Source organism: Mytilus trossulus, chromosome 6 (assembly GCF_036588685.1).
Source record: "Mytilus trossulus isolate FHL-02 chromosome 6, PNRI_Mtr1.1.1.hap1, whole genome shotgun sequence".
In the NCBI taxonomy this organism is placed as follows: Eukaryota; Metazoa; Mollusca; class Bivalvia; order Mytilida; family Mytilidae; genus Mytilus; species Mytilus trossulus.
Window position 1 is genome coordinate 50,685,138 of NC_086378.1, and position 16,681 is coordinate 50,701,818.

The 16,681-nt window shown below is 34.3% G+C and overlaps 1 protein-coding gene across 2 annotated transcripts in view; it reads left to right on the top strand.

Moving 5' to 3' along the window:
* Positions 1-512: 512 nt before the first annotated feature.
* Positions 513-16,681, top strand: part of LOC134721478 (uncharacterized) — a 57,822-nt gene continuing 41,653 nt past the window's right edge. The window contains exon 1 of one of the 2 annotated variants that reach the window (XM_063584531.1): positions 513-625. In XM_063584531.1, coding sequence (XP_063440601.1) covers positions 568-625 — 58 coding nt within the window. In that variant the 5' untranslated portion in view covers positions 513-567. Of the gene's footprint in view, positions 626-9,150; positions 9,245-16,681 lie in introns of those variants that run through there. The other variant, XM_063584532.1, reaches the window with a different exon arrangement.

Genomic DNA, 16,681 nt, shown 5'->3' on the forward strand with positions numbered 1-16,681 from the left:
ATATGACTTTGCCCCCAGTTCAACCAAATCTCGTATATTCTCGCATGAGTTTTAATTAAACGCTTGACCCACTCAGAATTCTAGGTCGCGAACAAGCTTTCCCTTAACTACTGTATTGAGAAATCATAAAAAGCAAAAAAAATGTCAATGTGCCGTTGTTCTCGAGATATTAGCCATTGGAATTTTGGCGGGGAAAATGTTCTCTCTTGATTTTTCATAGTTTTATCATTGACCAGTTAAAGTTCTCAAATACTATTAAAAAATAAATAAAATTTTATAAGACTTTTACAAATGACTTATAATTATACATGTAAAAGATTTATAAAAAGAAAAATGGGGGTTCATGGGGATTTTTTTTAAGGCCATTCAAATGGATAAAACCAGAGGATTCTGAAAATCTGACAAAAATTTCTAAACATGACAAGCAGACATCCTTAAAAAGATATATTTGATAAACCGATATATACGCCTCGTTAAAAGTTTTTTTTTCTAGCAATGAATCTCACGTGATGAAATACATCACATGTAATGTGAAGGACATTTGATTTTATGTACAATCTGTAGAAAATGAAAGTTATATATATTTTGAGATTTACACTATATATAATATTACGAGTTTATCAAGGTATGAGACTTCCAAATAGAATTTGGTTTGTATTATTTGTTTATTATCAGTATAATAATAGATATAAAAGATAGGTAGTAAATTCATCTAGTTGTAATTGTTGGCTAGATGAGCTGTTGACCTACTTTACGTAATCAATTATATAACAATAGCTTATTTAGCGTAGATTTATCACAGACCCTGGCGGATCTAGAAATTTCATAAAGTAGGGGCCCGCTCTTGTCATTTTTCAGTGATTCCACAGTGGCGGATTCAAAAGGGGTAAGATTTTTTGTTCCCTATATAGTCCCCCCTTTTTGTCCTGGGTTAGGAACCTCTTTTTAAAATGGCTTGATCCGCCTGTGTTCCCAGGGGCGCATGCAGGAATTTTCGAAAGGGGGGGTGCTAACCCAGGGCACCCAGGGCAAGGGGGGGGTGCAAAACATGTCCCGATACAAATGCATTGATCGGCAAAAATAAAGGGGGGTGCGCACCCCCGGAACCCCCCCCCCTGGATCCGCCACTGGTTCCCTTTATATTCAACCATTTTTTTTTAGAAATAATTAAAACCCTGCTCCCCCTTAAATCTACCTCTGGGCTCTGGGTTATATCTCCAATTTAGGTTATATTAGAGAAATTAGGTGTCAAACACCAAAGTAGGCACGGGGTTTAAGTATGCATTTCCCTGCAAAAATATTGTATTTTTCTATGAAAAAATTATTTGTTCATTGAATTACGGTATTATTCTTAAAGGCTTTTATATTATCTTTCAGATGCACAAAAAATTAGCTCAATGGCGTTTATTTTAGTTAAATACCGACACTTCAAAATTTGGAAACGTATATATACGCCTCTTTAACAGGTCGAGAACTCTAGATTTCTTTACGTCAGAATATATTTGCATAGTAATTTCCCAAACACAAGGCCAATACGGCCTTAAAAAACTGACCAATCGATTCAATGAGCTACAATGCATTGTGGGCTACTACGAGTTTACTACAACCGAAAAACACGTGGAATTAGTGGAAGAACTGTCAACTAATATAGTGTCTGGGATTCTCAAAATGTATGTTTTTGTTCTGCGAATGTGATTATTGTAAAATATATAACATAATCTTTAATTTGCATGCTCAGAATAAAAAAGTATTGTTTACGGGCTTCACTATTCGACATTTTTTTTCACCTTGTTAAAGTTGTTGTTATTAGGCAGGTGCGCATGTCTGAAAGAGGAAGTAGGTCAAACTTTGCATGGGCTCCCGAAAAAAAAATATAAATTTTTCACTAAAATCACGATATTTATCTTTATCTTGATCATCGTAATCAGCTTGAATTCATTAAATACACATATTGTTAAAAAATTTACTGCTTAAATACATTTTTAAAATAAAAAAACATAAAAACTGTCAAATTTGACAGTTGCTACCGCCAAATAAATCATGTGACCATTAAAAACCGTAAAACCGGAAGTAAACAAACTTATACGTTCTATTCAAAACCAAACAGGCTAAACCAAGAGACAGTAACCTTGCATCCTTGAGTCGCCCAAGGAACGAAGATTAACACTGTAAGTCTACCTGTATTAACATCCTTCTATTTTCTATCTTTTTTACCAACTGTCTCAAACAGCATGAATACAATTAAAACTATACTTGCAACAGTCCTCACGACTTGCATTGGAAAATCGTTAAATTTAGATATGCATACTTACTGCAAAACTGTAAACATGGCAAACAACACACATGTTCAGCTCAACAGTGACGCTCCAGATCGATCTTGGTCAGTAACCTTGTCATCTCAAGAACCAAGTAAGTCAAACATTTCTTCACTTAATATGCTTAACATACAGGCAAAGAAATCATTGATAAAATATGACAAACTAGTACTTATGTACTTATGTAGTCTGCTACTTACCAACTCATATGCCCCTGAACCAAACCCAGGGCCACGTACACCAAAATATCCTTGCGGAACATGCACTTGTGCAGTCACATGGAAAACTGAAGCTGTCTGCTGTGACAGCTGCGGACAGTGGTATCACATCAACTGCCAACAAATTAATCGCTCCATGTATGAAATATTTGGAAACAGTAACATCTCATGGGAATGCGTCAACTGTGGCATGCCAAATTTTTCCACAACCTTTTTCAACACCACAATTGAGACATCAAACAGTTATTCAGAATTAGACATAAGTAACGAGCCAAATGGTGTGGATAACATCGGGCCACCAAATTTTACATCTTCACCCTTACCAAAAAACCAGGGGAAATACAGAAATAACAAAAACAAACCTAATCCATGTAAAACACCACTGAGAACACTTACCATCAATTTTCAGTCTATGAAAAATAAAAAGCCTGAAATAGAACAAATAATTGAATCTTGTGAACCAGACATAATTTATGGCACAGAAACCTGGCTCTCAAATACTATATCACCATACGAGTATATATCACCATCAAAGTACACCGTATACAACAAAAATAGAAAAGATGGATATGGAGGAGTACTACTAGCAGTATCAAATAAATACGTATCATCACTAGTAAATGAATTTGATACAGATTGTGAAATAATTTGGGCAAAAATAACATCACCAAATAGTAAAACGCTCTACTTAGGTGCCTACTATAGACCACCTTCAGATAAAGGGGAATCATTAGAAAACATGGGTATCTCTCTTAATACTGCATGCAAGAAAACAAATGCAAACATCTGGCTGAGTCTAGGCCACATAAACTGGGAAAAACACTTGGTATTACCAAACAAACCTGATCCAGCACTACACCAACAACTGCTTAATATTCTGGATGATAATAACCTAGCACAAGTAATTGACAAAAACACCAGAAATGACAGAACTTTAGATCTAATGTTCATGACAAACCCATCATTTATCAACAGATTTGAGACCCTCCCACCAATAGGAGGAAGCGACCATGATATTGTCTTTTGTGAAATCAACTTTGCTATACCAACACCAAAACAACAACCACATAAGGCTTAAATTAAAATATTGATTGTTTGCCCTTTACCGACCGACCCTATAAATTCGTTGCGCCTGAAAATCTTTTATTTGTATTTACCAGCAAGATTTTATTTTATTTTATTTTTTCGTTCCTACCAAAAATCTTATATTTGTATTTCCCGCTCAAAACTATTTTACCCGGAATTCTCGGGTTTTATCTTTAAGTTATAAGGTCCAGTCCGTTTGGTATCACCTGAGCGTTTGACATGAACACTTGCAATTGAAGTTTCAAAGCATTTGTTTGAAATAGATGTTCAGCATGTGAACGCTTCCATGATATGACGTACGCTACTCTGTACCTTTATACTTAAAGAGCAGGGTTCATTTACAAAAAAGTTCGTTTGATACAAAATCATCAACGTGTGTACAAACTAATTTGTAAACGGACGTTGTATTCTATGTAGGGATGGCCTTTTGTGATCCGCAGATCAGGATGATTATGTTAACGATGTCGCTATATTATTTATATCTGACATGAACCAAAAGTGACAAAACCCTGTAAAGTGGAGAATATCTGGCAGTAAAATCGCCAAGTTTTCCATACAGGTCATTTATAAATGCGATGTAAAATACGTGAGTCGTGACAATTGTCAGAGTTTTAAGTCTTGTAGCATTTTTATTGGAAATAAAGGCACACACGATGTTTTTAACACTCTAGGGACTTTTTCTACTAGTAATGTATGTCTGTCCGGACATATCTTATCAGTACAAAGTTATCTTTTACAGAAAATCTTAAGGTAAGCATACAAGGTACATAGTACAGAATATTAGTGCAAGTTCAAACTCTTCAAAGTTCCAGGCATATAAACGTTGAAGATATGCAGCACAGCTCTATATTTTGATATTTGAAAACAAAATAGTAGTGCATATGAATTAGCTTCACATTCTACGTGATATTTTTTTAAAACTAATTGTCCCAGAAAACTTATTTGCAAAAACAAAACGGACACAAATTACATTATGCAGAGTTTGTATCTATAAAATAAAATATTATACCTACCTGCCTACCCATGACAAATAATATACCGAGCCAAGTTATTTTTTTGGGGAAAAAAATAAAATATTTTACCTACCTACCTACCCTGTTTCAAAACATAGGGTCGGAAAAGGGCAAACAAACAATATTTTAATTTAGGCCTAAAGCACTAATATACAAAAAAGCAAACTGGGAGAACATAAAGAAAGACCTTATTCTTATATATGATCATTTAAAAGCAAACAAGACAAATATGACTATCGATGATATATGGACCACCTTTAAAACCAAAACAACAGAGACCATCAACAAAAATAAACCAACTTTGCTATACCAACACCAAAACAACAACCACATAAAGCACTAATATACAAAAAAGCAAACTGGGAGAACATAAAGAAAGACCTTATTCTTATATATGATCATTTAAAAGCAAACAAGACAAATATGACTATCGATGATATATGGACCACCTTTAAAACCAAAACAACAGAGACCATCAACAAAAATAAACCAACTAAAGTAATTGGAAAAAAATCAAAATTACCATGGTTAAATAGAGACCTGAAAAGACTCATAAGAAAGAAAAACAAACTCTATAAAAAGAAAAGTCATGACTCTAAATACAAAAATAAATACAAAGAGATAAAGACCAAACTCCAAAAAGAGATGAGAATAGCATACTGGGCATACATCGAAAATATGATCTTTGACATCGATATAAAAGAACCAGATCAGCATTGCTTCAACAAACAACCAAAAAAGCTGTACTCTTATATAAAAAGCCAAAGAAAAGAAAACACCGGCATTGCATCCTTAAGAAGCGAAGGCACCCTCCATACAAACCCCTCTGAAAAAGCCAACATACTAAACCAACAATTTGAATCTGCTTTCACATCAGAAACTAACACAGAAATACCAACGAAAGAAGCTAGTACACACCCTAAAATGGAACTAATTAACATCAGTCGGGAAGGTGTATACAAACTCATAAAAAACATAAAACACCAATAAAGCTACAGGACCAGATACTATCGCTGGCAAAATACTGAAGGAAAACATCGAAATAACCTCAGACATACTTGTAATCATTTTTGATAAATCTCTTGAGACAGGCAAAGTACCATCAGACTGGAACCATGCAAATGTTACACCAGTATTTAAAAAAGGAGACAAACATCATCCTGGTAATTATAGACCAATCTCACTTACCTGTATCTCATGTAAATTACTTGAACATATACTAGCTAGCAATATGATGAAACATCTTGAAGCAAATAACATCCTATATGAACTACAACACGGATTTAGAGCAAAAAGATCTTGCGAATCTCAAGTAATATCTCTTATACACCAACTAGCTCAAAACAACGATAAAAATATACAAACTGACTTAGTTATCATGGATTTTGCCAAAGCATTCGACAAAGTGCCACACAAACGCTTACTTTTCAAATTAAAACACTACGGCATCTCTGATCAGGCAATAAACTGGATCCAATCAATTTTATCTAACAGAACTCAAACAGTCCTTCTCGAAAACACGACATCTGAAAAAAATCCAGTAACAGCAGGCGTTCCTCAGGGCACTGTACTAGGACCAATACTCTTTCTTATCTACATCAATGATTTACCTGACTACCTTAAACACAGCCAAATAAGACTCTTTGCAGACGACAGCATTATCAACCGGCCTATTACCTGCCAAAACGATTGTATTAAGCTTCAAGAAGACATAGAAGCAGCTATTAAATGGGAACACGACTGGCTCATGTCATTCCACCCTGACAAATGTAACATCTTAAGAGTCTCAACAAAGAAAAAACAAATACACTTCTATTACAACATGCACGGTCATATCCTAGAACAAGTACAATCAGCTAAATATCTAGGCATTACAATCTCTTCAGATCTCAAATGGAACAAACATATACAACAATCAGCAGCAAAAGCAAATCAATCTTTATCTTTCGTCAGACGCAATCTAAAAATTAGTTCAAAATTAGTGAAAGAAAGAGCATATCAAACTATAGTAAGACCAAAACTCGAATACTGTTGTACCGTTTGGGACCCATACACATCAGAAAATATATACAGACTGGAACAAGTGCAAAGAAGAGCTGCACGATATACATGCAACAGATTTCACAACACCAGCAGTGTATCTGATATGCTTCAAAATCTGAAATGGCAAACTCTACAAGAACAAAGGCTTAAAACCAGATTACAAATGTTCCACAAAGTAATAAATAACGAAATTGCTATACCATCACAAGATATTCTGATAAAAAGCCAGTCCAAAACAAGATCTACTCATCAATTAACATTCAGACAGCTCCAATGCAATAAAGACAGTTTTAAATTCTCATTCTTCAGCCAAACAATCAAAGACTGGAATAAACTACCACCTGAAATTTCAAACAAAACTTCTACATACAACTTTAAGGATGCACTTACCCATGAAGTACTCCTTAAAACCTTTTCTCACTTAAACTAAATGTACCTATTGTTTTTATCTTAATTTAAAAAAAAAAAATAGAATAAAAAATGTAAAAATCAAAAGTTCAATAAAAATTGTAAAGCTTAAAAATAAAGAAAAATTGAAATAAATTTTAAAAAGCAACCTCAATCAGGCATTGGCCAGAAAGTAATCTTCAAAATGTTGATGGTTTTCTGTAACTAAAGAAGAGGTTTTGTCCATTGTTATTCATTGTACCTATTCAATAATTTTACGACCTGAAACAGTGAAATTTCAGATGAAATGACCACTGTCCATTATGAAATTTTTTGAGCTCTTTTAAACCTGTATAATGTCATTCCCAAATCATTTCTGCCTAGAAAAACATGAAAACTTTCATTAAAACACTTCTTTCTGTACTGGATGTGTAAAATTTATCAGGACCTGAACTGAAAGTAAGAACATCATAATATGCATTATGCTAAAAATAAGTGTTATAAAAGCGGCAGGGCGGATCCAGCCATTTCAAAAAGGGGGATCCTAACCCAGGACAAAAAAAGGGGAGGTTCCAACTACATGTCCCCATTCAAATGCATTGATCGTTCAAAAAAGGGGGTCCAACCCTCGGACCCCCCCCCCCCTTTTGGATCCGCCACTGAGCGGGTACGGTATATAGCTTAATACATTTTTATATAGCTTCATCCATCGATAAAGTCCGATAGTTGCTAATTTTATCACAAAATATACCTTAGAAGTTTTTTATCGTTCGGCTGCTGTCATGTTGATGTATGTGAAATATCTCCAAGCCTCTGGATCACATTTGGTGCCATATTACCTTTTATTTTTGTTCAAAAACGTGCTTTGTATATAAAATAAGAAGATGAGGTATGAGTGCCAAATGAGATATCTTTTATGGCTGACTATGCGATATTGGCTTTGCTTATTGTTGAAGGCCGTACGGTGAACTACAAATGTTAATTTCTGTGTCATTTTGGTCTCTTGTGGACAGTTGTCCCATTGGCAATCATATCACATCTTCTTTTTTATATTATATCCAACGCTGCAATTTTCACAAAACATATCAAATTTTCCACCTCGTCGCACATACATATAAGGATAACATCATTACAGCTTATTTCCTAATGCATGTAGAGCAAAACTTTGGTTAGCTTGCTTGCTTTGTTTGTATATTGTACAATCATATTAGGATAACAACAAATTAAATTCAAATATAAAATATACAAGTTAAACTATGCCTATATATATTGTTTAAACAACTATACACACAAAGCAAGCAAGTCAACCAAAGTTTTACTTTGCAAGCATTAGGAAATCAGCTGTAATGATTTTATTCAATTTGGCGAATGTCCGAGCCCGTTAAAAAACGAAAACAAAATGAAACTACAGTTGCTGACTTCACTACCTTCAAAACAAAGGGAACAGTTTGGAAGTCTCTTCGCCTTTTTTACGAACACAAAATTCAAGGATCACACATTTGCCTTTAATCATCTATACGGAAATTGCTGTACTCGTGAATATTAGCACCGGCTGTTATCGACGGCTTACTTTACACTAGTAAGTTTGTCTCATGGGTAATTGTGTTTTTCGCTGTTGTTTCGTTGCTGTCTGGTGGACGAATACATGAAATCTCCGTGCCATCATCAAACATATTAATGGCTATATATCGGGTAATTCAAAACCTTTTTTCTTCGCATAGAAACAACTCTTCGTTAATCTGAGCATGGAAGGATTACTTTGTACCACAAACTATAAATGAGGATACACAAAATGAAAAACTAAGCGAAATTGTGAATCCCGCATTGCACGATAAAATGTGTTGTATTTCAATAAATAATGCGTGTTCTCGGTTGATTGTAAACACGTAGTAGTCCATCATGCATTGTTACTCATTTAGTGGATTGGTCAAAAACCTAGGTAAAAATAAATTGCGTCAAATGTAAATAAACAATTACATGTGCGAGAACATAAGTATGCTAATTTATGCATTTCCATATAAGGTAGTGGTCCCGACCTGTTTAAAAGGTCTTTTTTTCTAGCAATGAATATCACGTGATCAAATACGTCACATGTAATGTGAAGGACATTTGATATCATGTACAGTCTAGAAAATGAAAGTTATATATTTTGAGATTTACACTATATTACGAGTTTATCAAGGTATGAGACTTCCAAATAGAATTTTATTTGTATTATTTGTTTATTCTATCAGTATAATAGATATAATAGATAGGTAGTAAATTCATCTATGTCTATAGGTCACAGTATCAATATTGTTACGGGATAAATAATCTGACTGTTATAGATTGACTCTGACACTATGTCTATAGGTCACAGTATCCTTATTGTTACAGGATAAATCATCTGACTGTGATAGATTGACTCTGACACTATGTCTATTGGCCACAGTACCACTAGTGGTACAGGATAAATCAGCTGACTGTGATATATTTACACAGTAATTTACTCTGACGCCATTTCTATTGGTCAAGGTAGTATTATTGTTATAGGATAAATCATCTGACTGTGATAGATTGACTCTGACACCATGTAAATAGGTCACAGTATCATTATTGTTACTGGATAAATAATCTGACTGTGATAGATTGATTCTGACACTATGTCTACAGGTCACAGCATCATTATTGTTACAGGATAAATCATCTGACTGTGATATATTGTCTCTGACATCATGTGTGTAGGTCACAGTATCATTATTGTTACAGGATAAATCATCTGACTGTGATAGATTAACTCTGACACCATTTATATAGGTCACAGTATCATTATTGTTACAGGATATATCATCTGACTGTGATAGATTGACTCTGACACTATGTCTATTGGCCACAGTACCACTAGTGGTACAGGATAAATCATCTGACTGTGATATATTAACTCTGACGCCATTTATTTTGGTCACGGTATTATTATTGTTACAGGATAAATCATCTGACTGTGATAGATTGACTCTTGACACCATGTCTATAGGTCAGAGTATCATTATTGTAATAGGATAAATCATCGGACTGTGATAGATTGACTCTGACACTATGTCTATAGGTCACAGTATCATTATTATTACAAGATAAATCATCTGACTGTGATAGATTGATTCTGACACTATGTCTATAGGTCACAGTATCATTATTGTTACAGGATAAATCATCTGACTGTAATAGATTGACTCTGACATCATGTCTACAGGTGACAGTATCATTATTGTTACAGGATAAATCATCTGACTGTGATAGATTGACTCTGACAAAATGTCTATTGGCCACAGTACCACTAGTGGTACAGGATAAATCATCTGACTGTGATAGATTTACTCTGACGCCATTTCTATTGGTCAAGGTATCATTATTATTACAGGATAAATCATCTGACTGTGATAGATTGACTCTGACACCATGTCTATATGTCACAGTATCATTATTGTTACGGGATAAATCATCTGACTGTGATAGATTGACTCTTACACCATGTTTATAGGTCACAGTATCATTATTATTACGGGATAAATCATCTGACTGTGATAAATTGACTCAGACACTATATCTATAGGCGACAGTAGCATTATTGCTACAGGATAAATCACCTGACTGTGATAGATGGACTCTGACACTATGTCTATAGGTCAAAGTATCTTATTGTTACAGGATAAATCATCTGACTGTGATAGATTGACTCTGACACTATGTCTATAGGTCACAGTATCCTTATTGTTACAGGATAAATCATTGTTAATGATACTGTGACCTATAGACTTGGCGTCAGATTGACTCTGACGCCAAGTCTATAGGTCACAGTATCATTATTGTTACAGGATATATCATCTGACTGTGATAGATTGACTCTGACACTATGTCTATTGGCCACAGTACCACTAGTGGTACAGGATAAATCAGCTGACTGTGATATATTTACACAGTAATTTACTCTGACGCCATTTCTATTGGTCAAGGTAGTATTATTGTTATAGGATAAATCATCTGACTGTGATAGATTGACTCTGACACCATGTAAATAGGTCACAGTATCATTATTGTTACTGGATAAATAATCTGACTGTGATAGATTGATTCTGACACTATGTCTACAGGTCACAGCATCATTATTGTTACAGGATAAATCATCTGACTGTGATATATTGTCTCTGACATCATGTGTGTAGGTCACAGTATCATTATTGTTACAGGATAAATCATCTGACTGTGATAGATTAACTCTGACACCATTTATATAGGTCACAGTATCATTATTGTTACAGGATATATCATCTGACTGTGATAGATTGACTCTGACACCATGTCTATAGGTCACAGTATCAATATTGTTAAGGGATAAATAATCTGACTGTTATAGATTGACTCTGACACTATGTCTATAGGTCACAGTATCCTTATTGTTACAGGATAAATCATCTGACTGTGATAGATTGATTCTGACACTATGTCTATAGGTCACAGTATCATTATTGTTACAGGATAAATCATCGGACTGTGATAGATTGACTCTGACAGTATGTCTATAGGTCACAGTACCAATATTGGTACAAGATAAATCATCTGACTGTGATAGATTTACTTTGACACCATTTCTATTGGTCAAAGTATCATTATTGTTACAGGATTAATAATCTGACTGTGATATATTGATTCTGACACCATGTCTATATGTCACAGTATCATTATTGTTACGGGATAAATCATCTGACTGTGATAGATTGACTCTTACACCATGTTTATAGGTCACAGTAGCATTATTGCTACAGGATAAATCAGCTGACTGTGATAGATGGACTCTGACACTATGTCTATAGGTCAAAGTATCTTATTGTTACAAGATAAATCATCTGACTGTTATAGATTGACTCTGACACTATGTCTATAGGTCACAGTATCCTTTTTGTTACAGGATAAATCATCTGACTGTGATAGATTGTCTCTGACATCATGTCTATAGGTCACAGTATCATTATTGTTACAGGATAAATCATATGACTGTGATAGATTGACTCTGACGCCAAGTCTATAGGTTACAGTATCATTATTGTTACAGGATATATCATCTGACTGTTATAGATTGACTCTGACACTATGTCTATAGGTCACAGTATCCTGATTGTTACAGGATAAATCATCTGACTGTGATAGATTGATTCTGACACTATGTCTATAGGTCACAGTAACATTATTGGTACACGATAAATCATCTGACTGTGATAGATTTACTTTGACACCATTTCTATTGGTCAAAGTATCATTATTGTTACAGGATTAATAATCTGACTGTGATATATTGATTCTGACACCATGTCTATATGTAACAGTATCATTATTGTTACGGGATAAATCATCTGACTGTGATAGATTGACTCTTACACCATGTTTATAGGTCACAGTATCATTATTATTACGGGATAAATCATCTGACTGTGATAAATTGACTCAGACACTATATCTATAGGCGACAGTAGCATTATTGCTACAGGATAAATCACCTGACTGTGATAGATGGACTCTGACACTATGTCTATAGGTCAAAGTATCTTATTGTTACAAGATAAATCATCTGACTGTGATAGATTGACTCTGACACTATGTCTATAGGTCACAGTATCCTTATTGTTACAGGATAAATCATTGTTAATGATACTGTGACCTATAGACTTGGCGTCAGATTGACTCTGACGCCAAGTCTATAGGTCACAGTATCATTGTTGTTACAGGATATATCATCTGACTGTGATAGATTGACTCTGACACTATGTCTATTGGCCACAGTACCACTAGTGGTACAGGATAAATCAGCTGACTGTGATATATTTACACAGTAATTTACTCTGACGCCATTTCTATTGGTCAAGGTAGTATTATTGTTATAGGATAAATCATCTGACTGTGATAGATTGACTCTGACACCATGTAAATAGGTCACAGTATCATTATTGTTACTGGATAAATAATCTGACTGTGATAGATTGATTCTGACACTATGTCTACAGGTCACAGCATCATTATTGTTACAGGATAAATCATCTGACTGTGATATATTGTCTCTGACATCATGTGTGTAGGTCACAGTATCATTATTGTTACAGGATAAATCATCTGACTGTGATAGATTAACTCTGACACCATTTATATAGGTCACAGTATCATTATTGTTACAGGATATATCATCTGACTGTGATAGATTGACTCTGACACTATGTCTATTGGCCACAGTACCACTAGTGGTACAGGATAAATCATCTGACTGTGATATATTAACTCTGACGCCATTTATTTTGGTCACGGTATTATTATTGTTACAGGATAAATCATCTGACTGTGATAGATTGACTCTTGACACCATGTCTATAGGTCAGAGTATCATTATTGTAATAGGATAAATCATCGGACTGTGATAGATTGACTCTGACACTATGTCTATAGGTCACAGTATCATTATTATTACAAGATAAATCATAGTGCTGGAACATATTTTCTGTGAAATAATTTCTGGTGGAACATATTTCGGCGGAACAAATGTCACGCCGGAACAAATTTTTTGTTACACCTGATCTGTAACAACTGTCACTTTTTTTTCAAAGAATAAGATGAGGGCCCATTTTCCATAAATTTTAATATTTCCAAAGGACATCACTCTATTAATAAAAAGTTGATCGTCACCATTATAGAACTTGTCCCAAGACATTACTGGTATTAAAGTTTCTTCAATAGATAAAAACAATTCACCTAAGTTTCATTCAATTGGGTTATTTAATATAAAAAAGATGTGGTATGATTGCCAATGAGACACCTCTCCACAAGAGACCAAAATGACACAGAAATTAAGAACTATTTGTCATTGTATGGCCTTCAACACTGAGCAAAGCCAATACCCCATAGTCAGAGCTCTATAAAAGCCCATGAAATGCATTTTTTGAGGTATTGTCAGACATAATATGTCCTGTAAATGGTCATATAATTATTTTTTTTGGGGAGAGATAAAAAGTATATCTGAACAAAGAACCGATCAACTGGTATTAAATTTTCTTATTTTCTAATTTGTATTGGATGTTTATCAACCTTTTTCAGCTGGACCAAATCACTACTTTCCTTTAAAATTCTGGACCCAAATTTTTTTACAGTGTAATTTCACCCCCCTACTTGCAATTTGAGGCATTAAACATGTAGAAATAAATTTGGAAGGGGTATAAAAATTACTGACAAGTAACCCACTGTCAAAACTAGGGACTATATTCGTGAACAACGAAAATCAAGGGAAGACAATTGTGGTCTCGGACCCAATAGGATAGAAAGAGTTGACAAATCTTTAAAAAACTTGGTATGACCAAAGCTTAATAAATTATTACACTGCTTACAAACTTTCATGAAAGTAGGATGTATATTATAGACAATAAGTTAAGTTCTATACTCATCTTTGCATGTAAAATTTTGACGTTAAAATTGAAAAAATTTCAACTATCAACATTTGGGGCTTTAAAAATTAAAATGTTGCAAAAAAAATACTTTTTAAATGCCTTAATATATAACTTATCATGTACTAAAAGCAATAGAGTACTCATTTGATTTATCAGACTTGGCATAATTATTCAAAAGTCAAATTTTATATGAGCCTGCGCCTAAAAATTGAGGTTTTTCAATGAAGGGGGGCCTTACATGAAGAGGTAATATTTTCCAGCAATTTTAAATTTGTGAAGCATTTTGGTTATGAATATTCCTTACATATGTATTGAAAGTACTTTAAATTGAAAGAAAAGTTACAAATAACATATCATATTAGTTTAAAAGGGTCTTAGGCCAAGTAAGACTGGAAAAAATTCAGGGTCAATTTAGGCCATGCCACATATTTACAGTAAAAAATGCATATTGAGGCTATAAGAAATAAAAATTTGTGTCTTTTTATCATTTCTATACTCATGTGACATGATGCAACAAATCTGAGCAAAAAAAGACTCTTGCAGTTAACTTTTCTTACAAACAGTATGGTCTTGTAGTCTTGTTTCGTGGCAAATGATTTATCCTGTAACAATAATGATGCCTTGACCAAAAGAAATGGCGTCAGAGTAAACCTATTACAGTCAGATGATTTATCCTGTACCACCAGTGGTACTGTGGTCAATAGACATAGTGTCAGAGTCAATCTATTACAGTCAGATGATATCTCCTGTAACAATAATGATAATGTGACCTATAGACATGATGTCAGAGTTAATGTATCACAGTCATATGATTTATCCTGTAACAATAATGATACTGTGACCTATAGAAATGGTGTCAGAGTCAATCTATCACAGTCAGATGATTTATCCTATAACAGTAATGATACATTGACCAATAGAAATGGCGTCAGAGTAAATCTGTCACAGTCAGATGATTTATCCTGTACCACTAGTGGTACTGTGGCCAATAGACATAGTGTCAGAGTCAATCAATCACAGTCAGATGATTTATCCTGTAACGGTAATGATACTGTCACCTATAGACATGATGTCAGAGTCAATCTATCACAGTCAGACGATTTATCCTGTAACAATGAAGATAATGTGACCCATAGACATAGTTGTCAGAATCAATCTATCACAGTCAGATGATTTATCCTGTAACAATAATGATACTTTGACCTATAAACATAGTGTCAGAGTCAATCTATCGCAGTCAGATGATTCATCCTGTAACAAAAATGGTACTGTGGCCTATAGATATGGTGTCATAGTCAATCCATCACAATCAGATGCTTTATCCTGTAACAAAAATGGCACTGTGGCCTATAGACGTGGTGTCAGAGTCAATCTATCACAGTCAGGTGATTTATCCTGTAGCAATAATGGTACTGTGGCCTATAGACATAGTGTCAGAGTCAATTTATCACATTCAGATGATTTATCCCGTAATAATAATGAAACTGTGACCTATAGACATGGTGTAAGAGTCAATCTATCACAGTCAGATGATTTATCCCGTATCAATAATGATACTGTGACCTATAGACATGGTGTCAGAGTCAATCTATCACAGTCAGATGATTTATCCTGTAACAATAATGATACCTTGAACAAAAGAAAAGGCGTCAGAGTAAATATATCACAGTCAGATGATTTATCCTGTACCACTAGTGGTACTGTGGGCAATAGACATAGTGTCAGAGTCAATCTATCACAGTCAGATGATATATCATGTAACAATAATGATACTGTGACCTATAGACATGGCGTCAGAGTCAATCTATCACAGTCATATGATTTATCATGTAACAATAATGATACTGTCACCTATAGACATGATGTCAGAGACAATCTATCACAGTCATATGATTTATCATGTATCAATAATGATACTGTGACCTATAGACATAGTGTCAGAATCAATCTATCACAGTCCGATGATTTATCCTGTAACAGATAATGATACCTTGACCAATAGAAATGGTGTCAGAGTAAATCTATCACAGTCAGATGATTTATCTTGTACCAATAATGGTACTATGGCCAATATACATAGTGTGAGAGTCAATCTATCACAGTCAGATGATTTATCCTGTAACAATAATGATACTGTGACCTATAGACATACTGTCAGAGTC